The sequence below is a fragment of the Halichoerus grypus genome, chromosome 7 (assembly GCF_964656455.1).
Source record: "Halichoerus grypus chromosome 7, mHalGry1.hap1.1, whole genome shotgun sequence".
Classification (NCBI taxonomy): domain Eukaryota; kingdom Metazoa; phylum Chordata; class Mammalia; order Carnivora; family Phocidae; genus Halichoerus; species Halichoerus grypus.
The window spans coordinates 34,600,900-34,626,588 of record NC_135718.1 but is presented as its reverse complement, the minus strand read 5'-3'; the positions used below and the strand labels follow the sequence as shown (position 1 = coordinate 34,626,588).

At 36.4% G+C, this 25,689-nt stretch overlaps 1 protein-coding gene across 3 annotated transcripts in view; it reads left to right on the top strand.

Annotated features, from left to right (window-relative positions):
- Positions 1–25,689, top strand: part of BTAF1 (B-TFIID TATA-box binding protein associated factor 1) — a 106,053-nt gene that overhangs the window by 29,234 nt on the left and 51,130 nt on the right. For all 3 annotated transcript variants that reach the window (XM_078077373.1, XM_078077372.1, XM_078077371.1), the window contains 10 exons: positions 2,547–2,683; positions 5,015–5,144; positions 5,392–5,460; positions 6,563–6,652; positions 7,331–7,426; positions 7,523–7,699; positions 8,737–8,877; positions 9,852–9,976; positions 12,427–12,547; positions 23,967–24,071. In XM_078077373.1, coding sequence (XP_077933499.1) covers positions 2,547–2,683; positions 5,015–5,144; positions 5,392–5,460; positions 6,563–6,652; positions 7,331–7,426; positions 7,523–7,699; positions 8,737–8,877; positions 9,852–9,976; positions 12,427–12,547; positions 23,967–24,071 — 1,191 coding nt within the window. The remainder of the gene's footprint in view (positions 1–2,546; positions 2,684–5,014; positions 5,145–5,391; positions 5,461–6,562; positions 6,653–7,330; positions 7,427–7,522; positions 7,700–8,736; positions 8,878–9,851; positions 9,977–12,426; positions 12,548–23,966; positions 24,072–25,689) is intronic.

Here is a 25,689-nt window from a genome sequence, read left to right as displayed (position 1 = left end):
AACACTTTTCAAACAGTGCAAAAAGGTATACAATATGAAGTAAAAGAAGTTTTCAATAATTGATGGACACCCATGTCCCCATGCCCCACAGGCAACCCTTTAACTTGTACATATATACCCGAGTATTTGTGTCTTTTTAAGCCATATTTACCTTTTCCCATTTCATATAGCTGAACATATCAATATATACAGATTGATTATATATTTTTTGATAGCTTCATGCTCTGTTGTATTGGCTGTACCATAATTTGCTCTGTTTTCCTCCCTTTTCTCTATTCTTCCAATTCCCATTGGATGCCTACATGCTGTTACTGCCTTTTTTTTTTTTTTTTTTTTAATGTCCCAAACTATTTAAGCTCCAGTAAAAGCTGTGGCTCTCTTCTCAGAAAAATTCACATGCAAGTGAAATATTACCATTCAAGGGGTTTGGTATTCTTTCCTCTTGCCCCTGCAGTATCTTTTAGGGTTTCCTGGTCCTTGTTAAGAATTCTTGCTTTGTCGGGCGCCTGGGTGGCTCAGTTGGTTAAGCGACTGCCTTCGGCTCAGGTCATGATCCTGGAGTCCCGGGATCGAGTCCCGCATCGGGCTCCTTGCTCAGCGAGGCGTCTGCTTCTCCCTCTGACCCTCCCCCCCTCATGCTCTCTCTCTCTCTCATTCTCTCTCTCTCAAATAAATAAATAAAATCTTTAAAAAAAAAAAAGAATTCTTGCTTTGTAGTCATGAAACACTTACCTTCTCTTTCTTTTGGCCTTTTCTTTTGCCTTTATACTAGTTGTTCTCTAAACTATCAGAATTTGCAGACTGTTTTTTAGGGTTAAGGGAGTATGTGTTGATGAGTAACTTCTGCAGACAAGAAAATAATTGGAACATTCCAGAGGAAAAAAGAGGAGTACAAAGAGGCAGAAGATATGACATCAGGAAGGAATAGAAAGAAGTGGGGTACAAAGGGAAGCATAGGTGTAAATAAAAAATAAGAAAATAGAATAAAGGAGAATAAAAATGTAATGTGATCACAGTGCTGTAATTGTGTAGGATAGAAGAAAAAAGGTGGGCCAGGGATATTAGAGAACATGGGCTATAGACAGAATAGTTGTATATGGGATGGGCAACAGCCAGTTTGAGGTTTGCAGGATCCAAGTTGGGTTGGCCTTATATGTCATAGACCTATGGTAGGAGTTGCTTAATGTTACTTGTTGCCCTAGGTTCATCACTGCTTGTATTTTTGCCAGTGGTCCCTGGACCAGGACTATAGTAGGGCATCCATATGAGTGACCCTGATTGGTTGTCAAAGTGTGAATTTCAGTTGAATATTAATCAGTTGAGAGCAGAAAGGATTTTTAGGCTTGAGTTCAAAGCATTTCTACCTCACAGCCTTTAGAATGTCATGAATTTCGGAAAAGAGCAAAAACAGTAGACAGGGGCCCCTGGGTGACACAGTCAGTTGAGTGTCCCATTCTTGGTTTCTGCTCAGGTCATGATCTCAGGATGGTGAGATTGAGCCTGGTGTTGGGCTCCGAGCTCAGCAAGGAGTCTGCAGAGTTTCTCTCTCCCTCTCCTTCTCTGTGTGTGTGCATGTGCGCACGCACACTCTCCCTCTCTCTCTTAAGTGAATATATAAATCTTTAAAAAAAAACCCAAAAAACATAAAAGCAAAAAACAGTGACTGCTTAAGAGGGAAGGAGCAATATGGGCTAAGTTGACTATAGGATGCTAGATCACTTATGGCTGTAATTTTCAGTTTTTTCAACAGATTATTATCAGTTTCTTTTATTGATGTTCTTTATTATAACTTTTGGGTGGTATTATGGTTATTTATTAATATTTTTTGGTTTTTTTATTTTAAATACAGTATAGTTAACATACAGTGTTATATTAGTTTTGGGTGTACAATATATTGATTCAACAATTCTATACATTACTCAGAGCTCATCAAATAAGTGTACTCTTAATCTCCTTCACCTATTTCACCCATACTTCCATCCACCTCCCCTCTGGTAACCATCAGTTTGTTCTCTACAGTTAAGAGTCTGTTTTTTGGTTTGTCTCTTTTATTTTTTTCTTTGTTCATTTGTTTTGTTTTTTAAATTCCAATTATGAGTGAAATCATATGGTACTTGTCTTTCTCTGACTTATTTTGCTTAGCATTATCCTCTCTAGATCCATCCATGTTATTGTAAATGGCAAGGTTTCATTTTTTTATGGCTGAGTAATATTCCATTGTATCTATATACTGCATTTTCTTTATTACTGTGGCTGTTTTGAAGTATCACCTTTTCAAAACCCTCTCTGTGGGTTATGATCATACATTTGTGCCGCATCTGTGACAATAAAAATTAAGAAACACACAAGCATCTTTTGGGAATTGGAAGAATAGGGAAAAAGGAAGAAGACAGTGAAATTATGGTAGAGCCATACAACAGGATAGCATGATGTCAAAATGTGGTCAATTTGGATATAGTGAAATTAATAGACATAGTCCTCTCCTGAGGCTAAGACTATGGGTATTTAACTTCAAAAGTTAAAACAGCATTCTTTTATTCTTTTAGACTCTCCAGGCAGCTGAATTGATTGACTCAGAATTTCGAGCAGGAATGAGCAATAGACAAAAGAACAAAGCTAAAAGAATGGCCAAGTTATTTGCAAAACAGAGATCCAGGGATGCAGTGGAAACTAATGAGAAGAGGTAGTAATCTTTTTTTTGCTTATTCATTTAAAATAATGATGCTTTATAGCTTAAATCTGTGTCTGCTTGATTTTTAAAAATATTTGCTGACATTGTCTTTAGCTGTGGAATACCATTTGGATTGTCTTGCTCAATTGTCAGAGATTATTTACTACTACTAGGAACTAGGACAGCTTCCCCAGAATAATTTACACATGCAGATTTTTTTTCTTACTATTTATGACCTTTGGATGAAGGCTGAAGATCTTCCAAGGGAAGTGCATTCCAGGTGGAGAGAACAAGTGTAAATGCCTTAATCATAGACTATTCAAGAAACAGAAAGGCCGGGCGCCTGGGTGGCTCAGTTGGTTAAGCGACTGCCTTCGGCTCAGGTCATGATCCTGGAGTCCCGGGATCAAGTCCCGCATTGGGCTCCCTGCTCAGTGGGGAGTCTGCTTCTCCCTCTGACCCTACCCCCTCTCATGCTCTCTTTCTCTATCTCATTCTCTCTCATATGAAGGTAGAAAGTAAGTGTCCATGGCATTTATTTAAAGACTAGGCACATAGGGGGAATAAATAATAAACATCTACTTGGTATAAATTTTTACTTGGGGTTAAGTTGTTTTTTTGTTTGGTGGGTTTTTTTTTTAGTATGAAAATTTTATTAAGCTTTTATTAAACTACAGGGTTTTTTAAGCAAACAACTAGGATTGTATATAGTAATCTAATAAGTTTCTGTTGGCTTTATTCATATAAGCATATTTACCCAAATATTTGAATATTGAAATAGTTGACCTTATTTTTCAGAGTCTATGATTCATTCATTCCACAAATATTTATTGACTACCTTCTAAGTGCTAGGTACTGTTTTAGGCCCTCAGGATGCATTGGTGAATAAAACAGATAAGAATTCTGCCTTCGTGGAGCTTATATTCTAGAGGGAAAAATAAATGAGGAAGAAGAGGGGCACTTGGCTGGGTCAGTCAGTACAGCATGCAACTCTCCATCTTGGGGTTGTAAGTTCAAGTCCCTTGTTAGGTGTAGAGATTACTTAAAGTCTTTTTTTTTTTTTTTTTGTAAAATTTTATTTATTTGAGAGAGAGAGAGCACGAGCGGGGGGTGGGGCGGCAGGGGGAGAGGGAGAGGGAGAAGCAGACTCCCCACTGAGCAGGGCTCCCGACACAGGGCTCAGTCCCAAGACTCTGGGATCATGACCTGAGCTGAAGGCAGATGCTTAATCAACTGAGCCACCCAGGCGCCCCCAAAATGAAATCTTTTAAAAAAAGAAGATAAATAAGTAAATATAGTGTGTATATATATGCATATATCATGTTAATGATAAGGGTTAAGAAACACAAAGGAGATAAAACAAAGAACATGTGGAATGTTTTGTGGGGAGCTTGAAATTTTAGATAGGATGGTCAGGGAGGGATTCACAGAGATGACTTTTCATTAAAGATCAGAAAGAAGTGAGGATGCTAGTCCTATGAATATTTGGAAAAGACATTCCAAGTAGAGGGAACAGCAAGAGCAAATGTCTGGAAGGAGAAACATGCCTAAAAGTTCAAGGACAGTACAGTGACCAACCAGTGTGGCTAGATTGGAGAGAATTAGGGGAAGAATGATAGGGAGTGAATTAGGGGAATAATAATTAGAAATGGTATTAAGGAGGGTCAGATTTCTTTCATCACCTTTAGAAAAATGGTTGGCCAAATAAATCATATTATTAAGATGGAGAGGATATTTATAGAGAATAATGCTGTATATACCTTAACTGTGCTAATTGTCCTTTCTTTTAATACTGAATAAAGTAGTTTAATTTGCCTTATCTTCTGTAATGCTTTACTATTAGGCTAGCCTCAATATTTTTGTTCTGGTCATAAAATAACATTTCCTCAGGTTTTCTGGACACATTTTTCATCGGTCAGTTATCTCTGTGTTTTTCAAGAGCTAGTAGAATTATAGTATGTTACTCAGTATGTTCGTTTCCTTCAGGGTACAAAAGCTTAGTAAAGTTATGCTGGGCCAGATTTAGGTTGTTAGACCAAGACAGTTTAAAACAAAAAGGTGAAGAACTGGTTGTTGAGAAGAAGTAAAAAAGACTTGTTAGATTTGAGATTCAGTTTGAAAGCGAGAATTTATGGACCTATTTTACATTCATCAGTGAGGGTAGGAGAATATATTTTACTCAAAACTTTTTAAGTGGTTACTCTTATTTGATAGTGAAATTTTAAGTAAACTATATAAGTAGAATATGGTAAAACATTTGTTCAAATGATGGATTCTCTTACATTCTTTGTGGTTCACATTATTCCTTATTCACTTTTTTAAATGGTGCCTTTTATTTTTTAGCAATGATAGCACTGATGGGGAACCAGAAGAAAAGAGACGAAAAATAGCAAATGTTGTTATTAATCAGTCTGCAAATGATTCCAAAGTCTTGATTGATAATATTCCAGACAGTTCTTCCTTAATTGAAGAGGTACTATTGAAATGCCTTAAGGTGTCTTTTAAAATTGTTTATAATTTTATTATACTAATGTGTCAGTAGATAATATTTAATAATCTATCCATTGAAGTATCTTTACTTCATTAGTAAAAATTTTAATTATTTAAAATTTTAAAGCTTATTATTAGATCTACAAATAAATACACTTTATTAAATTACTTAAATTGTTAGCATAAAACAGACCTTTTGAATTAGTAGTAATTCTGTTTTTCTTATTCAGACAAATGAATGGCCTTTAGAAAGCTTTTGCGAAGAACTTTGCAATGACCTTTTTAATCCCTCCTGGGAGGTAAGATTTCTTCATTCCAGCTTCTCTCAGCTCTACTTTTTTTTTTTTTTTTTTTTTTTGCTAATGAAGGGAGTCATGTCAAGCGCAGTCTGTTTTTGTTAGGGTCCCTATTCTTCCGTTGTGTACCTCTCAGAACCACTGACCCGGGCAATTCATATCAGTCACCTTCTAAGTAGAAAACTTGAGAGTGATTTTCACCTTTCATATACATTTTGGTCATATTTCTTTAGTGAATTGTTCATTTCTTTTCATTTTTTTTAGCTGTAGTATAAGAACTTGCATATCTCGCCCAAATAGTAAAAACTTCCTTTTTAAGTGGACAATTTTGATTCAGAGCAGTAGTTTCCAAACCAGCTTTTTAGTCTCAGAAATATTTCTTCAAAGAAAATCTTGATCAGATTCCAATATGTAAAAGAGATGAAAGTGAAATTCCTCTAATTGAAGTTGAGGGTTGGTGGTCTCAAAGCATTCTGTCCTACATTGGTTGGCTTCTGGGTAATTTAAAAAGCACTGCTTTGGAATATCTTTTAGAGTTTCTGCTCCTTGATGTACTTCTGTTTAAAGTTATTCAAGTCTTAATTTAAATTGGGTCTTGAATAAGTGGGTGCAGTGTCAGTGGCCTGTTTCCTCCCTTCCGGATGACACTTCAGAAGGCCACACGGTGACGGTGAAGCATTAGTCATGAGACAGTTGAATTATTTTCCTTTCACATTTACCCTGGTAGCTTTGGAAGTTAGTTTTAATATATATATTTCTAAAATATTGATGTTGGACTTAGAACAACATTCTTTCCTCTCTTTTTCTGAGGATAATGCTGAATGCAGATAAAGGGTAGGGAAGTGATAGCCAAATAGATTAATATCTCAGAAGGATTTTAGAATAATTGTTTTCTTAGCTTGATTTTAGAAAAATGCAACATACCCAAATTGTGAAATTAATATATGTAAATTTTCTTGGATAGCAGAAGAAAAACATATTCTTTTCAAGTGTCACTTTATTCTGATTTCTTAAAAATTTAATATCCCTTTTTCATATTGAAGAAAAGTTAAACTCAGTTTTTTAAGCATTTAGCCTCTGACATTTGCTTCTTGTTTGTTTTTAGGTTCGGCATGGTGCAGGCACTGGTCTTAGGGAAATCCTTAAAGCTCATGGAAAAAGTGGTGGTAAAATGGGAGATAGCACTTTAGAAGAGGTAAGTGTAGTAAAGGACCAGTTATTACCAAATTTCAGTAGTTGGCTTCTTTTCCCAAGACAGGGAAGTTAGAGAGTTTGGGCCATGACATAGAAATGATAAATAGATAAATAATAAGAAATATGGAAAGGTGAATATGAGGAAAAAAGTAAAAAGTTAGGAAGAAGTCTATTTATTAACAGAGAAAGAATGAGTTCATGGGAAAGATACGTTCAGAAACATTGAGTAGAAAAATATGTAGAAGCAAGAGTAAGCAGGATGTAATGGATTGGAAAGTAGAGGAAGAGGAATAATAAGAGGATAGTTTGGAGGTCATTAAGCAATATGATTGGTGTAGCATGAGACACTGGTAATAGGATAGATAATAGATACATGACAGATATGATTGAAATCAGAGCAACTTTGAGTAGTTTCTTAATTTCTCTTGGAGTGCAAGTAACATAATAGAATTCATGAATTTTAAAGATTTTGGTATGGTATGTTTGAACCTAATCAATCAACAAACATGATGTGGTTAATTTAAAGGTAGTAATTGGGACTGTGCTATATTTTGGTTATTGCTCCTACAGCTAAAATAGTCTATCCCAATATTTTAGTTTTGATTTTGGACCTGTTTCCTCAGCCCCCAATGTGAAGTATGATCTTGATCTGTTAATTAAAAAATGATTGTTTTAACAGATGATTCAGCAGCATCAAGAGTGGTTGGAAGACTTAGTTATTAGACTCCTTTGTGTTTTTGCATTAGACAGATTTGGAGACTTTGTTTCTGATGAAGTAAGTATCACCTAAAGGAGGCTTTGCCCAATCAAATTTCAAATTCCACAGAATAAATTTTTTTGTAAATGAGTTTTCTTCCTTTCTCATTCATAGGTTGTGGCACCAGTTCGTGAAACTTGTGCTCAGACATTAGGTGTGGTGTTAAAACACATGAGTGAAACAGGAGTTCATAAGACTGTGGATGTGCTGCTTAAGTTACTTACACAAGAACAATGGGAAGTTAGGCATGGTGGTCTGCTGGGAATAAAGTATGCTTTGGCAGTTCGTCAGGTAAACACTTCAGGTTTGGAAGCATGTATGGGAGAGTTTTTTCTCCCCTCTTAGTTTATTTTCTTTAATTATATGAAATGGCCCTAGATTCTTAGTGTTACAGATAAGCCAGTATTTCAAGATTTGCCTTCTTGAGGTAGTGTCATAGACCTAGGTAGAGCTAATAAGAATTTAAGTACAAATCAAAAGATGGTTTGTTAGGTTTGGAAACCTGTTCCTGTTTCATAGCAAGACCAGTTCTCAGGGAGATTCCTAGTGTATGATCCTAGGAGTAGCCCCTGTGGGCTAGCTCTTTTGGGGAAATTGAAAGAAGAATAGATTGGAGCTAGAAACTAGAAGGGATGGCTTTTCCTGCCTTCTTCTCTCACACCCCTTTTGGTTGTCATTGGTGTTGAATAAGAAATAGAAGTTGAGGTTCTAGCACCAGTGGTATGTATGTGTGTGTGTGTCTGTGTTCACACAGGGAGTTCATAGTGAAAACATGTTCTGATGTTTTAAGCCACATTGAATAATAAAGTACTTGATACTGTTGTAGTCTTTTTCAAATGGGATTAGTTACACATAGGCTTCTATTGATGTTATTTTTCTTTTTTGTTTATATGATTCCTTTTTTTTTTTTTTTTTAAGATTTTATTTATTTGAGAGAGAGTGAGCATGAGTAGTGAGGGGAGACAGAGGGAGAAGCAGACTCCCTGCTGAGCAGGGAGCCTGATGCATGGCTCAATCCAAGGACCCCAAGATCATGACCTGAGCCAAAGGCAGATGCTTACCGACTGAGCTACCCAGGCGCCCCTGTGTGATTCCTTTTTAATAAAGATTGGGATTTATGGGGCGCCTGGCTGGCTCAGTCAGAAGAGTGTGTGACTTGTGATCTCGGGATCGTGAGTTCGAGCCCCATGTTGGGTGTAGAGAGTACTTAAAGTAACTTAAAAAAAAGATTAGGATTTATGTTTTCATGTGGTAAATTTAGTAAAAAATGTTTAAGCACAATAATTGAATTATAGAAAATTAATCTATTTTGATGTACTGTTTTACAGGATGTAATTAATACTTTATTACCTAAAGTTTTAACTAGAATCATTGAAGGACTTCAGGACCTTGATGATGATGTCAGAGCTGTTGCTGCAGCATCATTAGTACCCGTGGTAGAAAGCCTGGTGTATCTTCAGACACAGAAGGTAAATTAAATATTTTTGCATTTTCTTCTATAGAGCTTGTTTACATTCAGGGTGTAGAGTATTAGCAAAAACATTGAGTACTTTTTTCTCCTTCATCCTCCCCCCCCCCTTTTTTTTAAGATTTTATTTTTAAGTAATCTCTATACCCAACGTAGGGCTCAAACTTACAACCCTGAGATTGAGAGTTGCATGCTCTACCAACTGAGTCAGCCAGGCACCCCATCCTCCATTTTTCTTATGACAGATAGTGCTCTCATGTTGCAATTTCAATTATATATTATTCTTTGAGGAGTGAATTTTGTCTACTAATCTACTTCCCCATCATGTACAGAATATACATAGGGAACTTCTTTGAGAAGAAAGCAACCATTTCTTCTTTATTTCACTCCTGGTTTTTAGATATATGGAATTTTTTTTTGTTTTGATTTTGGTTTTGGCTTTAGGTTTTTTAAATCTAGTCTCATTTTTTGAAATGGCCTCTTTTAAGATCTCTCTGACTTCCTTTTGTATATCAAAACCAGAACACGTATATTTAGAAGTGCAGCAAGCAGTATTTACTTAAAAGCTCAAAAACTAAATTTGTCTTTTCATGATGATTAGTATTGTTTTAAATATATTAAAGTTACTTTATACAGAGGGTGATATCTTGTGTGTGTACACTGTATTGTTTTCAGAGTTTTTTTACATAAAAGAGAGTATTGGCATAAAATGGAGTATTGGCTATCTTAATTCCTGAATTCTCCCATTATGAGCCTGGTTAGAAAGGGAAGTGCCAAAGTAGAGTTGAGTGGCATTTAAAGAGGGGTAGAGAATTACTAAACGCAAATAATGTCTCTGCAATTTTGCTCAAAACTGGTACTCTCCAAGGGCATGGGAATTGTATGTTTTTGAATCAGTAGTGGCTACAGTCTGGCATGGCTTGTGCATATTTTGTGTAAAATAAATAACTGTTTTCTTAATAACTGATCCTATAGGTACCCTTCATTATAAATACACTATGGGATGCTCTTCTGGAACTAGATGATCTTACAGCTTCAACAAATAGTATTATGACTCTTCTTTCATCCTTATTAACTTATCCTCAGGTCCAACAATGCAGGTAATTATTTGTAGTTAGTGGAATAAAGTAAAAAGTGTTTACATACATTTCCAGATAAACCTAAAAATACAATAGTGTAGCATCTTTAAGAAAAGCACTGTAAGTTGGGGATGCCAAAGAGTACTATTTCCAAGCAGCCTTTTCTTCTTTACTCTCTAACCACCAGCACATTTGGGGCAGGAACTTAAAAAGGTCATATTCTTTACCCTTGGGCTACTTTGGTTATATAATTCTTCATCTTGTTCATCCTATGATAGTTAACTTCAGAAATAGGATCATTGCAGATTATCTTCATCTCTAGCCCCAGAATATAGAATTTCAGCTTTATTTAGAGACATTTAGCTAATAGAATTATAATTGAATTATCAGCATTACATTTTCCAAAATTTGCTCCTCTGTGAACTTTTTCTTGTAATGTTCCTTCCAGGTCTTGCTCTTGACTTCCATGATTTTACTGATCAGGAAGGGAATGCATAATAGTATAATATAATTAACAGAGGTAGAGACTGAGTGAGGCCAAGACATAAACCAAAACTTTTAAGTGTCACCTGTTTTCCTGTCCTGATAATTGAAATAAAGTTCAGCTAATTAATGTATTCCCTACCTTTTAGACTGCCACTGAATAATACTCTTTCTATTAATAGTATCTTTGGAGATACTAAAGAAAAAATTCATATGCAACTTTAAAAACCACAGATGAGAAAATTAAGTACTGTCTTAGCCTAGTGAGGATGTTTAGTGAATATTCATATGATTATGATTATAAATGATTTCTGGCTCTGTGAGTCTATTTCCAGTGAAAATCATAGATGTGTTAAAAATATGTACAGAATGTTTCAAATAATACTGACCCTGATGGAAGTACTTCAGTGTTAAATTCAGGCCTACAAGTTGGAAGACCAGAGTAAGTGCCTATAAAAGCAAATGAAGAGAAAAAGTGGTAGTGCATATATGGTATTTCCTAATTTTCAGGTACTTTTCAATTAGTAGTAAAAGCTATAGGGATTAAATGAGTTCATCTATGTGAAAGCCCTTTTCAAGCCACAAAATGCAAGAGTTTTTAATTAACCCTAAATCAGAGGTTGGCAAACTTTTTCTGTGAAAGCCCAAGTGGTGGTAGTTTTGGTTTTATGGGCCATGTCATCATTGTCAAAACTACTCAGCTATGCACATTTTAGTGCAAAAGCAGCCATAGACAGTACATAAAGGAATGAACATGGCTGTGCTCCAGTAAAACTTTATTTTAAAAAAACCAGGTCGAGTGGGTTTGGACCATGAGCCTTTGTTAACAGCTGCTCTAAATAAAGGATTTAGGATTAAAAAAAAAAATCATTGAGTAGGTAGTGTCAGGAAAGCCAGATAATATAAGAAAATGAAAGTAGTAATGAAAATTCTGTTAATTCAATGTGAAATAATGTAGCTTTAAATTTTTTTCAAAGTTGCCATATTAGAAAATTTGCTTCATATATTATATTTGACAGATACTTTCCAGCTTATGTAAGAAATGCAGCATGTCATTGGGAGCATGAACAGTTATTACACTATTACCAAGACCTTGTTATAATGCTTTTACATAGATCAAATCTGTTTTAGGTCTCTGTGTGCATGTATTTAATTTACAATTTTATAAGTAAATTTACTAAATGTGTAAGTAAATGTAAGAAGTGATGTTCATCAAACCTGCAAATAATGAGAATAGTGTTAAAAGATAGGCCTCCTGAGGTGAACCACAAAAGAACAGATAGTTACACCTGCCATATTCTTTTTTGTTCATGCCTTTTTCTATAGTTACATATTTCAAACACTATTTATAAAAAAAAAATCATTTCCTAATCCAAGGTAATTTTTATAAATGACTCATGGTTGTGACAGGAATTCTGTGGTCCAAATTGTTAGCATAGATGTGGCTTTGCTTGTTTTTCCGCAAAGTTCTAATCTGTGAGAAGGAAGATATTTGAGTTTTCTTGACTTAGTAATGCTAAATCAGGATAGCAAATTTCAAAGCTACTACCATACCATCTCTTGCTCATTTGATATGTGGCAGAGGTGACCCCAAAGGGGAATGTAAGTTAGGTGCAACAATTAACAGTCTTGATTTTGTGTAATCTGATTACCAGTTAAGATACATGTCCCATTTTCCTGAGTAAGAACAGATTGAAATTAAGGGCAGTTATATTAGAAAGTTCTTATTTGAAAAAGTAATTCATGGCATTAGTGCCATAGAACTTAATGTTAATATTTTTTTATGACTACGTTTGCTCTGGCTATTCTGGTTCTGTAACAACAGTTCTGAACAAGGATGTTAAATGAATGTTCATATGAAAATTGTATTATGTTTTTAAAATTTATTCATCAAGAAAGGTACTAGGTCCATATGGACATATTTAGATAATGTATCAACAGAGTTTCAACTGAGAATGAGTAAGATTAATTTGTGTTTTCTTTATTAGTATTCAGCAGTCACTCACAGTTTTAGTTCCACGTGTCTGGCCTTTTTTGCATCACACTATATCATCAGTTCGAAGAGCAGCATTGGAAACTCTGTTTACGTTATTATCAACACAGGACCAGGTAAGAACTAATAACTGTATAGTGATCTTGAAATTATATAAAATAATTTTATAAATCTGACCACCAGGTTATCCATGCTACATATTCAAAGCTCAGGAGAATGCTGGGCCTAGTAGAAGTGGTATGGTGACCATGTAGACACATAAGAATCATGAGGGCAGAAATATTTTAATATTTTGTTCTAGATCATAGTCCCAGTGCTTGGAATAGTGCTTAACACATAAGAGCCTTCAACAAATATTTGTTGAGTGAAAGATTGAATAGTCTGTCAGAGATCTGTTATTCAGTTTTTGCTTGCTTTGTGTGGTTGACAGCTGGATGGTTGGCAGAGCTCATCCCAGGTTAGGCTACATTTAGAGCTCTACAGTGACTTCTAAAGACTGATGATGAAACTCCTAGGCACTTGCCTCCTCTTAAGAATTACCTAATCTTTTTTTTTTCTTAAAGATTGTATTTATTTATTTGAGAGAGAGAGAACGCTCACGCACAAGCAGGGGTAGGATCAGAGGGAGAGGGAGGAGCAGACTCCCTGCTGCATAGGGAGCCTGATGCAGGACTCAATCCCAGGACCCTGGGATCATGACCTGAGCCGAAAGCAGATGCTTAACCACTGTGCCACCCAGGCGCCCAAGAATTACTTAAACTTAAGAGCATGGTGTTTCCAAGGATAATATACTTCAGGAGTCATACATGGAAGTGCCTAGAAAGATCTTTCAGGTAATATCACTGTGTGAATGGAGTCTGTGCTGACTTGAGGAGTCTTTGCCCTGCCTGTAAAAGGCTTCACATTTCTATTTTAAAAATAACTATAGGTCAAACAAAATACTAGAATTTGGAGAAATACCATTAGGAATCCATTCTGACATGCTGTTATTTGTTGGTACTGCAGATTGAGCCAGTCATCTTTCAAAAGCAGTGGTTGATTTTTTATTTTATTTATTTATTTATTGTTAGACAACAGATTATGGTATGGGTATATGTCTCTCGTGTTCACTAATCATGTATTTCTGTGTGATTTAGGAATATTAAAAGAGGGGGGGATATTCCATGTAGACTTGTTTTAATCTGCAGCATGGTATTGTGTTGCACTTATGTGATTCAGTATGTATAAATTTTGTTTTGCCTTTTTTTTTTTTTTAATTTTATCTAATCAGACTCTTCTGAGGAAAAACTACCAGGTTTGTTTTATAATCCTCAGTTGATCAGGCATGACAAAACTGACATGAGTTGTTTTGAATTTTCACTTCTTTTCTGTTTTGTGGTTTTGTCTAAATGTTCTGATGGAAGTATTCTTAAATTTACTTTGGTTAGCCTTCTTGAAATTACCAGATTTCTTCACTTCATGTTGTTCTTTATTATTCTTCTAATAGACTTTAAGAGCAGTTTTAAGTTTACCGAAAAACTGAGTGAAAAGTACATAGTTTTTTTTTTTTTTTTTAAGTACATAGTTCTCTGGGCGCCTGGATGGCTCAGTCGTTAGGCATCTGCCTTCAGCTTGGATCTTGCTCCCAGGGTCCTGGGATTAAGCCCCACGTCGGGCTCCCTGTTCGGCGGGAAGCTGACTCCTCCCTCTCCCACCACTTATGCATAGGTCTCCGATATTTGTTAAATAAATTTGTATAAAATTCTATGCAGGGTGTTCTGAGAAATTTTTTAAAATTCCAACATTGTTCTTATTCTTACCTTGCAAAAGTTTACAGTGTAATTGTGACAAGACTCTTCTATGATAAGTTTAATAACCTCTGCAAAGAGTTAAATAATGGAAGAGCAGAATATGAGAGGTGTCAGAAAGCAGCATTGAGGGCTAAACTAAGTCCTGAAAGACCAGAAGGATTTAGGTGATAGGGTTAAAAAACTAATCTTCTGTTCTCCCTAATTATCTAATATCTTCAATATGCACTTTTACAAACATACCATTTTTCTGAGTAATATGTCAGTTTCAAATTAGGCAAGTATACAGAATGTGTTTTGGAACAAAGAGCTTTTCCAGTCTATTCCCTTTAGACAATTAAATGTATCCTGCTTTTGTATTTTTCTTCGTTATTCTGGTATGTGCATGATCCTTTATTTTTTGAGTTTTCATGTTTATTGTGTTTCCAATATCCTTTTGTGGTAGTTATCTATACCTCTAACTTCTTTTTCTCTTCTTGAAAAATTTTTAATGATATCACTAATGAAACATCCTGTTTCTATCTAGCTTCTGTCTTCAGATTGTCTCTTTACTGAAAGTCATGCTATCAGCAAAACTTAATATTGACGCATATAGAATATTTTGTGTTTTGTCACTGCCCTGAGCCTTTCTCTCCATATTCTCACCATTGAAGACTTAGAGCTTGGAATTTATTACCCACTCTCAGTACATCCCAGTTTTGGCCCCCACATATATGCTTTACTGTATTTATTTGGTTTTTCTATTTTTTCAAATAATAGTATAAAGCCAAACCCTTTTAGAAAACTATTTTCAGGGGACTCCTGGGTGGCTCAGTCAGTTAAGCGGCTGCCTTCGGCTCAGGTCATGATCCCAGGGTCCTGGGATCGAGTCCCACATCGGGCTCCTTGCTCAGCGGGGAGCCTGCTTCTCCCGTAGCTACAGCTACAGTTTTGATTACTACAGCTTTGTATTATAACTGCTGCTCTCCCTGCTTGTGCTCTGTCTCTCTCTCTGACAAATAAATAAAATCTTTAAAAAAAAAAAAAACTATTCTCAGGGTGTATGGGTGGCTCAGTTGGTTAAGTGTCTGCCTTCAGCTCAGGTCATGATCTCAGGTTCCTGGGATCAAGCCCTGCATTGGGCTCTCTGCTCAATGGAGAGCCTGCTTCTCCCTTTCACTCTGCCTCTCCTTTCCGGTTGTTCTCTCTCTCAAATAAATAAATCTTAAAAAAAAAAAAAAAACTTTTCTGGGCACCTGGGTGGCTCAGCCGTTAAGCATCTGCCTTTGGCTCAGGTCATGATCCTAGGGTTTGGGATCGAGCCCCACATCAGGCTCCCTGCTCGGTGGGAAGCCTGCTTCTCCCTCTCCCACCCCCCTGCTTGTGTTCCTGCTCTTGCTGTCTCTCTCTCTGTCAAATAAATAAATAAAATATTTTAAAAAAATAAATAAAAAGTAAAAATAAAAAAACAAACTTTTCTCAAGACCACAACCTATTCCCATTTTTTAATTTTGGGAAGTTTTTAAAATAGACAAAAGAGCAGGGAATTATAAAACAAGATTTATATATCCATCATCCAGTTATAATTCTGTTTTATTTGCTTCAAGATTTTGTAACCAAAATATTAAGAATAAGTTGTAATCCCCTTAGAACTTCACCTGTTTTCTAGTTTACACACGTTCTTCCTTCTATATATTTATAAGAAATAGTATCCTACTTTCCTTAGTAGTTTGCTCCTCCTTATGGTTTGGAATCAGGTTTTGTAACTTCAGTTTCTACACAGTAATGGTATTTGTAAAAGGGGAGAATTTGAGTTAAGGATAATTTGGGGGACTGTAGCCTCAGTTACTTGCAAATTGGTTAGTAATTTGTTATTGCCTAGTACATTAGAATTAAATTCTTGTCTCTTGGTCTTTTGTTGTTTGGCTCTTATCAATCCTTCCCCCTGCTATTTCCTAATATATAACCTGGAGTCAAGAAAAATTTTCAAGTCCACCCCTGTATCCCAACTGTAACCATGTTATATTTATTTGATAAGAATTTTTTTTTTACTGTGACAATGTTGTATTTATTTGATAAGAATTTTTTTTTACTGTATCAATGTTATATTTATTTGATGAATTTTTTTAAAAATCCATTATAGTTAACATACAGCAGTATATCATTTTCAGGTATACAGTATAGTGACTCAGCAATTCTATACATTACTCAGTGCTCATCAAGATAAGTGTACTCTTAATCCCCTTCACCTGTTTTACCCATCTCCCCTCTGGTAACCATCAGTTTGTTCTCTATGGTTGAGTCTGGTTTTTGGTTTATCTGTTGTTTTTGTCGTTGTTTGTTTTCTTTCTTAAATTTCACATATGAGTGAAATAATATAGTATTTGTCTTTCTCTGACTTATTTCAGTTAGCATTATATCTCTGGATCCATCCATGTTGTTACAAACGGCAAGATTTCATTCTTTTTTATGGCTGAGTAATATTCCTTGTGTGTGCGTGCACACGTGTGTGCCTGTGTGTGTACATGTGTATGTACCCACCCCCCACATTTCCTTTATCCATTTATCTATGGATAGACACTGGGCTGCTTCCGTATTTTGACTATTGTAAACATTGCTGCAATAAACTTAGAGGTGCATGTATTTTTTTGAATTAATGTTTTCATATTCTTTGGGTAAATACCCAGTAGAGCAATTACTGGATCATTTGGTAGTTCTATTTTTAACTTTTTGAGAAACCTCCATACTGTTTTCCACAGTGGCTGCATCAGTTTGCATTCCCACCGACGGTGTCAAGGATTCCTTTTTCTCCACATCCTTGCCACCACCTGTTGCTTCTCATGTTGTTGATTTTAGCCATTCTGACAGGTGTGAGGTGATATTTCATTGTAGTTTTGATTTGCATTTCCCTGATGATGAGTGATGTTGAGCATCTTTTCATGTGTGTGTTGGCCATTTGGATGTCTTCTTTGGAGACATGTCTCTTCATGTCTTCTGCCCATTTTTTAATTGGATTATTTGGGAATTTTTGGTGTTTTGAGTTTTCTAACTTCTTTAGATATTTTGGATACTAACCCTTTATTGGATATGTCATTTGCAAGTATCTTCTCCCATTCAGTAGGTTGCCTTTTAGTTTTGTTGATTGTTTCCTTTGCTGTGCAGAAGCTCTTTATTTTGGTGTAGTTTCAGTAGTTTATTTTTGCTTTTGTTTTCCTTGCCTGAGGAGACATACCTAAAAAAAATGTTGCTACAGCCAGTGTCAGAGAAATTACTGCCTATGCTCTCTTTTAGGATTTTTATGGTTTCAGGCTTGCATTTAAAGGTCCTTAATCTTTCGAGTTTTGTTTTTGCGTATGGTGTAAGAAGGTGGTCCAGTTTCATTTTTTTGCTTGTAGCTGTCTAGTTTTCCCAACATTATCTGTTGAAGAGACTGTCTTTTTCCCAGTGCATATTGTTGCCTCCTTTATCAAAGTTTATTGATCATATAATCATGGGTTTATTTCTGGCTCTCCATTTCATTGATCTGTGTGTGTGTGTGTGCCACCACCATACTGTTTTGATTACTACGGCTTTGTATTATAACTTGAAATCTAGGAATGTGATACCTCCAGTTTTGTTCATCTTTTTTCAAGATAACTTTGGCTGTTCAGGGTCTTTTGTGGTTCCATACAAATTTTAGGAATGTTTGTAATAGTTCTGTGAAAAATGCTTTGGTTTTTTTTGATAGGGATTGCATTAAATCTGTAGATTGTTTTGGGTGGTATGGACATTTTAACAATATTTGTTCTTCCAATCCATGAGCATGGAATGTCTTTCCATTTGTTTGTGTCATCTTCAATTTCTTTCATCAGTGTTTTGTTTTTCAGAGTACAGGTCATTCACTTCCTTGGTTAATTGTATTCCTAGGTATTTTATTATTTTTGGTGCAATTTGTAAATGGGATTGTTTTCTTAATTTCTCTTTCTGTTGCTTCATTATTGCTGTATAGAAATGCAGCAGATTTCTTGTTCTTTTTGTTTTTTAAGATTTTATTTATTTAGGGACGCCTGGGTGGCTCAGTCGGTTAAGCAGCTGCCTTCGGTTCAAGTCATGATCCCAGGGTCCTGGGATTGAGCCCCGCATCGGGCTCCTTGCTCGGCGGGGAGCCTGCTTCTCCCTCTCCCACTCCCCCTGCTTGTGTTCCCTCTCTTGCTATGTCTCTGTCAAATAAATAAATAAAATCTTAAAAAATAAAAGATTTTATTTATTTTTTTGAGAGAGAGAGCACAAGCAGGGGAAGTAGCAGAGGGAGAGGCAGAAGCAGACTCCCCACTGAGCAGGGAGCCCGATGTGTGGGACTCGATCCCAGGACCCTGGGATCATGACCTGAGCCGAAGGCAGATGCTTAACCAACTGAGCCACCCAGGCGCCCAAAATGCAGCAGATTTCTGTATATTGATTTTGTATCCTGTGACCCTACTGAATTCATTTGTCAGTTCTAGTAGGTTTTTGGTGGAGTCCTTAGGGTTTTCTCCATATAGTATCATGTTATATCTGCAAATAGTGAAAGTTTTACTTCTTCTTTACGTATTTGGATGCCTTTTGATTCCTTTGATGAGAGTATTTGACACATGACTCATCACTTGCCCCCTATAATTCCCTCCCCTGCACATAACCACTGTCCTTCCAAAATATTATCTCCCTTTCTTCCTCTTTCTGTCTTTCCTTTACTTCAGGGAACAGGTGCCACAAAACAATTCCAATTTCTACAACTCACTGTGATTTTTTTCTTTATCTAAAGTCATTAATAAGTGACCATTTAATGGTTATTGTTACTCTTAGAATCTCAGCAACATTATTTGCTTTCTGAGAAAATATCAGAGTAAACCATATCTGATGGGTTGTATCTGTTATTGTATTCTTCACCACAGCTTTTCCTGATGTGTACTCATGTTTTTAAAATTATTTTTAAAGATTTTTTTTATATCTATTTGAGAGAGAGAGAGAGTGTGTGTGCAAGAGTGGGGGTAGGGACAGAGCGAGAAGCAGACTCCACCCTGAGCAGGGAGCCTGACATGGGGCTCAGTCAATCCCAGGACCTTGAGATCATGACCTGAGCTGAAGGCATACGCTTTACCGACTGAACCACCCAGGCACCCCTCCTGATGGTTACTATTGATTGCTTCATAGCTACCTGCAAACTGTCTTGTAATACAAGTTCACAGTCTCTTATTTGCAGTTTTGAAATCCAAAGATTTTTTTGTAAGGTGGATCAACTTACAAAACTACTCATTTGGTGTAAAAACTTGTTCATTCTGAAGAGAGACTGTTCATAAGTTTTTATCCTACTAAATGTGCCCATTCACAAATTTTGCTTCAGAAATATTAACATACTTTATTTGGGTGCTACCTCAGACCCTGTTTGAGGATATTACATAGCATGCAGCTCATACAACCTCATTATTCTAAAATTAGAATAATTCCGAATTTCAAAACACATTTGGCCCCAGAGAATTTGGATGAGAGATGATAGACCTATGGTGATAAAAATCTGTTCGCACTTTAACTTGCCTTACTTTTTCTTTTTTTTTTTTTTTAAGATTTTTAAAATTTATTAGAGATAGAGCAGGAACACAAGCAGGGGGAGTGGGAGAGGGCGAAGCAGGCTTCCTGTGGAGCAGGGAGCCCGATGTGGGGCTCGATCCCAGGACCCTGGGATCATGACATGAGCCAAAGGCAGCCGCTTAACCATCTGAGCCACCCAGGCGCCCTTTGCCTTACTTTTTCTGAGCTGCTTTCTATTACTATTGTTTCTTTAGTGGTGTAATGAAAAGATCGCTTAACTAAATAAAGAATCTGGGTTCTAACCTCAGCCCTACTATTTGTTAAATTTATGACCTTGGTCAAGTTTATTTAACCCTTCTGGTGATAATCTCCACCCAGTCTTTCTCAGAGTTACATGGGCTAAGTAAGATAATGTACATGAAAGTGCTTTAAAATGTTAATGCTATACAGATATAAATAATAGTACAGATAGTAAGAACAATAATTAGCACTTCCAGTTCTGGGAATTCTTTTTCTTTTTTTTTTTTTAAGATTTTATTTATTTATTTGACAGAGACACAGCGAGAGAGGGAACACAAGCAGGGGGAGTGGGAGAGGGAGAAGCAGGCTTCCCGCTGGGCAGGGAGCCCGATGTGGGGCTCGATCCCAGGACCCTGGGATCATGACCTGAGACGAAGGCAGATGCTTAATGGCTGAGCCACCCAGGTGCCCCAAATTCTGGGAATTCTTTCCTAACAGTTTGGAACTCTTATTTATATGCTGAGGTGTAAGAATGATATTTAATTATAGTAATAATCCAAGTTATTATTGAGGGCTTACTTTATGCTGTGAACCCTGGTAAGCATGTAACATGGGTGGCTGCTGCCATTCCTGTGTTGCAGATGAAGGAACTGATGACCAAAAATTAAACTTCCCCAAGTTCGTGTACCTACACAACTCACAGTAAGTGATTTGGCTCAGATTTAGATCCAATTCTGGCTGACTTTCAAAAGGTTTTAAATTTTACATGGAGACAAAATGGATTAAGTGTCTATTGAATTGCTTTCTCACTTTTGTATATGAAGTCATCTTAAGTACAAAGTGAAAAAATGAACTCATTTTTAGATTACTAGCAGTTCTATTCTGGTTTCATTTTCTAACTTCTCAACCCTTTCCTCTCAGTAACTGCAATGTTGAGGCTAAACCTGGCTGTAGCTCAGTGCATCAATACCCCTTAAAGACTGATGCCTTTATTTCCTTGAAAGTATTCTGATTACCTCCATTAATTTTTTTTGTTTTGCTTTGAAGATTTTATAACAAAAATGTCCTTAATCTTAAAATTTATCCTATCATGAGTATGTATGCAGGCATGTACATCTCTAAAATATCCTTAAATAAAAAGACAGTTAATACAGTTATTTATGAAATCTTATTACCATTAGACTTCTCTGTGATACACCATAGCATCTGTGATGTTAACACGTGAAAGTATTGGCAAGCCTGGCCTCTTAGGGCACATGAAATAAGAACTTTTAAGCAAACCAAACTAGTTTTCATTTGGTAGGGACATAAAATCAAGGTGTAACTTTTTTTGTTAAACTGGCAGTTTGGCAATCAAAGTGAATTTTACCACTTGATTTTCCTTTCTGTATTGTCTCTTTAGCCTATGACTGTGTTTATACATATAAGAGTGTATCTATGAGTCTGTATGTTTGTCAGTGTACTACTTTACTGGCATTGTTACCAATAAGTGTTATAGCTAGAACTTGACTCAATCTAGAAAAATATGTTGGACGTTAACCTTTTGTTCTGCTGACTGGGTCAACTTTTCCGTTCCACTTGCATCACAGCCACTTTATGAGTCATTCCAAAATTTCAGTTACGTACAGCATTGACTTGTTTGAAAGGCAAGCTTTAGCATGAAACTTAAATTTAGCATGAAGATATATATATGAGATTGAGTTGGAATCCGAGGACCTAGGATGTAAGAAATTTCTCATATGCATATGTAGAAAGGGAAAGAAAGACCAAAAGAATACATTTAACTAAGACTGGCATTAGAGAACATTATCATAATTAGGTATTGGCCAGATTTTACAAAGGTATTAAAAGGCAAGAGCAGAGGTTAAATATTTAGCTGACTTGCAGTAAATATTGATTGGACAAATGAATAGAACAGGGCATTATAAATTATGTAAAAATATAGTTTGCTTCGTGTGTGTGTGTGTGTGTGTTTCTTTTGGCAATGGGCCAAAATAGGATTTCAGGCCAAATTAATGAGAGGACTCAGTGTGATTCATCGCTTTGTTGTAGCTTCTTTCCAAATCTCCTCCCCTGCAACCCCAAATCATTTGATATGGAGATAAGAAATGATGAATTTGCCTACAGGCAGGAATCAGGTGTTCATGGGAGTGATGATCAGACTGCTGCTTTTTTTGTGCATCTGACCATGTTGTGGGAAGATAAAAGAAGGGGCATAGCAAAAGGGTGCTGGTAAGAGCTTACCCTGTCAGTTTTGCAAATTAGGGATTTAATACCAACTACAATTGTAAGAAATTTCACATATTACTAACTATTCTCTGTGACATGGGACCATTTCCTGTAAGAATTCAACAAATATTTTAGTGCCTACTATGTGCTTACAATTCTTTAGATACTGATCGGTAAGAGACAAAGTCTCTGCCCTTCTGTAGAGCTTAAAACAGGAAACTAAACAAGACAGGAGAAACACAGACAACTGGACAAGCTCTAATAACATAACGAGGTAAGTATCTGGTAGGGGAAGTAGATGATGCTGTTTGATCCTAGCTAGTGAAGTGAGTGAAGGTCAGAGAAGGTACCCTACTCACTGAAAGTGAAGATAAAGCTGAGATCTGAAGGATGAGTAGAATTTAAGCAGGTGAAGAACAGGGTCAGGAAGGAACAGCATGTGAAACTCTGGAAGCAAGAGAGAGCATGATGGCACTAAAGAGGAAGTGAAAGGAAATTGGCTGGAGGGTAGAGTGTGAGGGAGTATAGATGGCTAGAAGTTTCACCTTGATTGTCTGGTACAGTGAATGGTCTGGTAGTCGTCTTTCCATTTGTCATCAACTCTCTTTACTCTGAGTTCCAGGAAGGCAGAACACAGCAAGGAACATCAATCTTAATAAAGCAACTGGGAAGAAACTACCCCATCTGTGTCACACTCCATAACCATCAGTCATTTTCCTCAGTAATTCCCAGAAATGTCGTCTCCCCACCCCCACTTGATGCTCATTAAAAAAATGTTGGGGACTACGTTTAGCACTAACATGAAGTGGTAATAATCACTCTGTTAATTATTTAACACAGACCAAAACATTTTTTTCAAAAGCCCTTGTAAAGCTTGAATTTACTTATAACTTGAGTAATAATGTTCCTGATTATAGTTAATTTAAACTTGGTGAAGTAAACAGACTGTGGTAGGAATTTTTCTGTATTTTAGTTTACACTGTGCTAGACTAATGCTAAATGGTCATCAACACTTTGTAGATATTCCCTAAGATTCGGGGGGATATTTTTGATAAGTAGAGTCCTAGTTAGTAGCATACTAAAAGTCTACTAACTACTTTAAAAAAGTTCTGGAGAGAGGAATTTGAAGGAGGATAATCTCTAAAGGACTGAAAAATAATAATATGCTCTTCACTGTACCAGTTTCCCCACCAATCTAATTAAATAAACCTATAAATACAAAGCAACAGTATTAGATTTTCGGCCTATATCATGCCTCCTGGAAGGCAGGTGCAAAATTAGTGAAAATAAGTGGGCCAACTTTCAGATCTACAAGAGACAGATTGGCCCTGGATGGGCCAGATTATACCTTGCAATTTTTATAAGATAATATTGAGCTAAAGCCATATTATTTTTTGCAATCATATCGAAAAGGAGATGCTTGCACAATTGTTCAGGTGAAGTGAATTTCGCCTTCAGATGTTTTCCCAGCCTTATCTTGTATTTTCTACTAAGCAGACTTTATGCTATGCTACTAGAGAATCTGCATTTTAAAAATACTAGTTCTCATGATACTTAATTTTTCCAAACCATTGGAATAACAAATATGATACTGTTGCTCCAAAATCTTGTAAAAATTTGTCACCCAGTCGAACCTTTTTGATAAAGCCATACCATCTTTTCATGGTAACACTTGTATTATTTGACTTGTAGCTCTTCAAATAAGCTAACACCTAAAAATTCTATACTATAGATTTGATGCTGTTTTTGTTTTCAGAACTCTTCATCCTGGCTTATACCTATCCTGCCTGATATGCTGCGGCACATTTTCCAGTTTTGTGTTTTAGAAAGCAGCCAGGAAATTCTGGACCTCATTCACAAGGTACATAGTGAATATATCTGTATTCTTTTCCCCGGTAACTTGGTAGATTTTTTAAAATTTTCATAATTGCTGTACTGTTGTTGGTCGGAGATTTTAAGAAATTGGAAATCAACACATTTGAAAAGTGTGATCTATGTGACAAGGAAATAGGCTTCTTATGGAGTATAATAGTTAAGTCTACTAGGCAAGTGTTTTAGGCACTTTCTGATAGCCTCGATACAGAAAATAAAATGAAGAAAAGACGTCTTTATCACTTATTTTGCTGTTTATCCGTATGGTTATTGATTCTGTGAAGTATCTTTTGGGATTCATTGGTAATATATAGAGTCTGATTGTTGTGGTTTAGGTTTATATTTTTTTCCCTTACTTAGCAAGATTGGTCAGTCATGTGTTAAAATCTTTAAAGAAGAACCATTTGATATAATTAATAATATTTATTGAGGGAAATGGTACTGTTGTAATTCAGTCTTGAATCATTGCCTCTGAAGCAGCTCATTGTTAACAGCCTTGTATTAACAGTGGTGTTATTTCTATATGTTTTTAGTTATATTTAATGTTAGGCATCAAGAAAGGTACCTTATTGAGTAAGATCATGAATTAAGACTTAAATTGTTCTTAATTTATACTAGGATATTACCATCTCTAACTTTAGCAGAGGATATCTATCAGGAGCTGTTATATCTTGAAGTCTGTGCGTGTGGTTTTTTAAAAAGATTTTATTTGGGGGAGAGAGCATATGAGTCGGTGGGGCAGAGGGAGAGGGAGAAGCAGACTCCCCGCTGAGCAGGGAGCCCGATGCAGGGCTCGATCCCAGGACCCCGAGATCATGACCTGAGCCGAAGGCAGATGCTTTTTTTTTTTTTTTTAAAGATTTTATTTATTTGAGAGAGCACGAGAGAGAGCATAAGAGGGGAGAGGGTCAGAGGGAGAAGCAGACTCCCCGCTGAGCGGGAAGCCCGATGCGGGACTCGATTCTGGGACCCCGGGATCATGACCTGAGCTGAAGGCAGACGCTTAACCAACTGAGCCACCCAGGCACCCGAAGGCAGATGCTTAACTGACTGAGCCACCCAGGTGCTCCTGAAGTGTGTGTGTTGTATATAGGGCTGCATTAGTATCAAGCTTTATGATATATGCAAAGGATTTCAATGACTGAAATTTTGACAACTTTTATTGTTATGGGTATCTTATATTTTAAATGATTTTCACAAAATACTGAAGGAAATTCTTTCTGTTCCTCTCTTTAAAACTTTCTTTTGTATTCTGTAGTATACAAACCTATCAAGCAGTATTTAAAAATAAGCCTTTATATTGACTTTTAAAATTCATCTCTGGGAGCGCCTGGGTGGCTCAGTTGGTTAAGCGACTGCCTTCGGCTCAGGTCATGATCCTGGGGTCCTGGGATCGAGCCCCGCATCGGGCTCCCTGCTCGGCAGGAGGCCTGCTTCTCCCTCTCCCACTCCCCCTACTTGTGTTCTCCCTCATGCTGTCTCTCTCTCTCTCTCTCTCTGTCAATTAAATAAATAAATAAAATCTTTAAAATAAAAAAAAATAAAAAAATAAAATTCATCTCTGTGCTTGCTATTTCCTACTTTTTTTTTAAATTCAGTATCCCTAA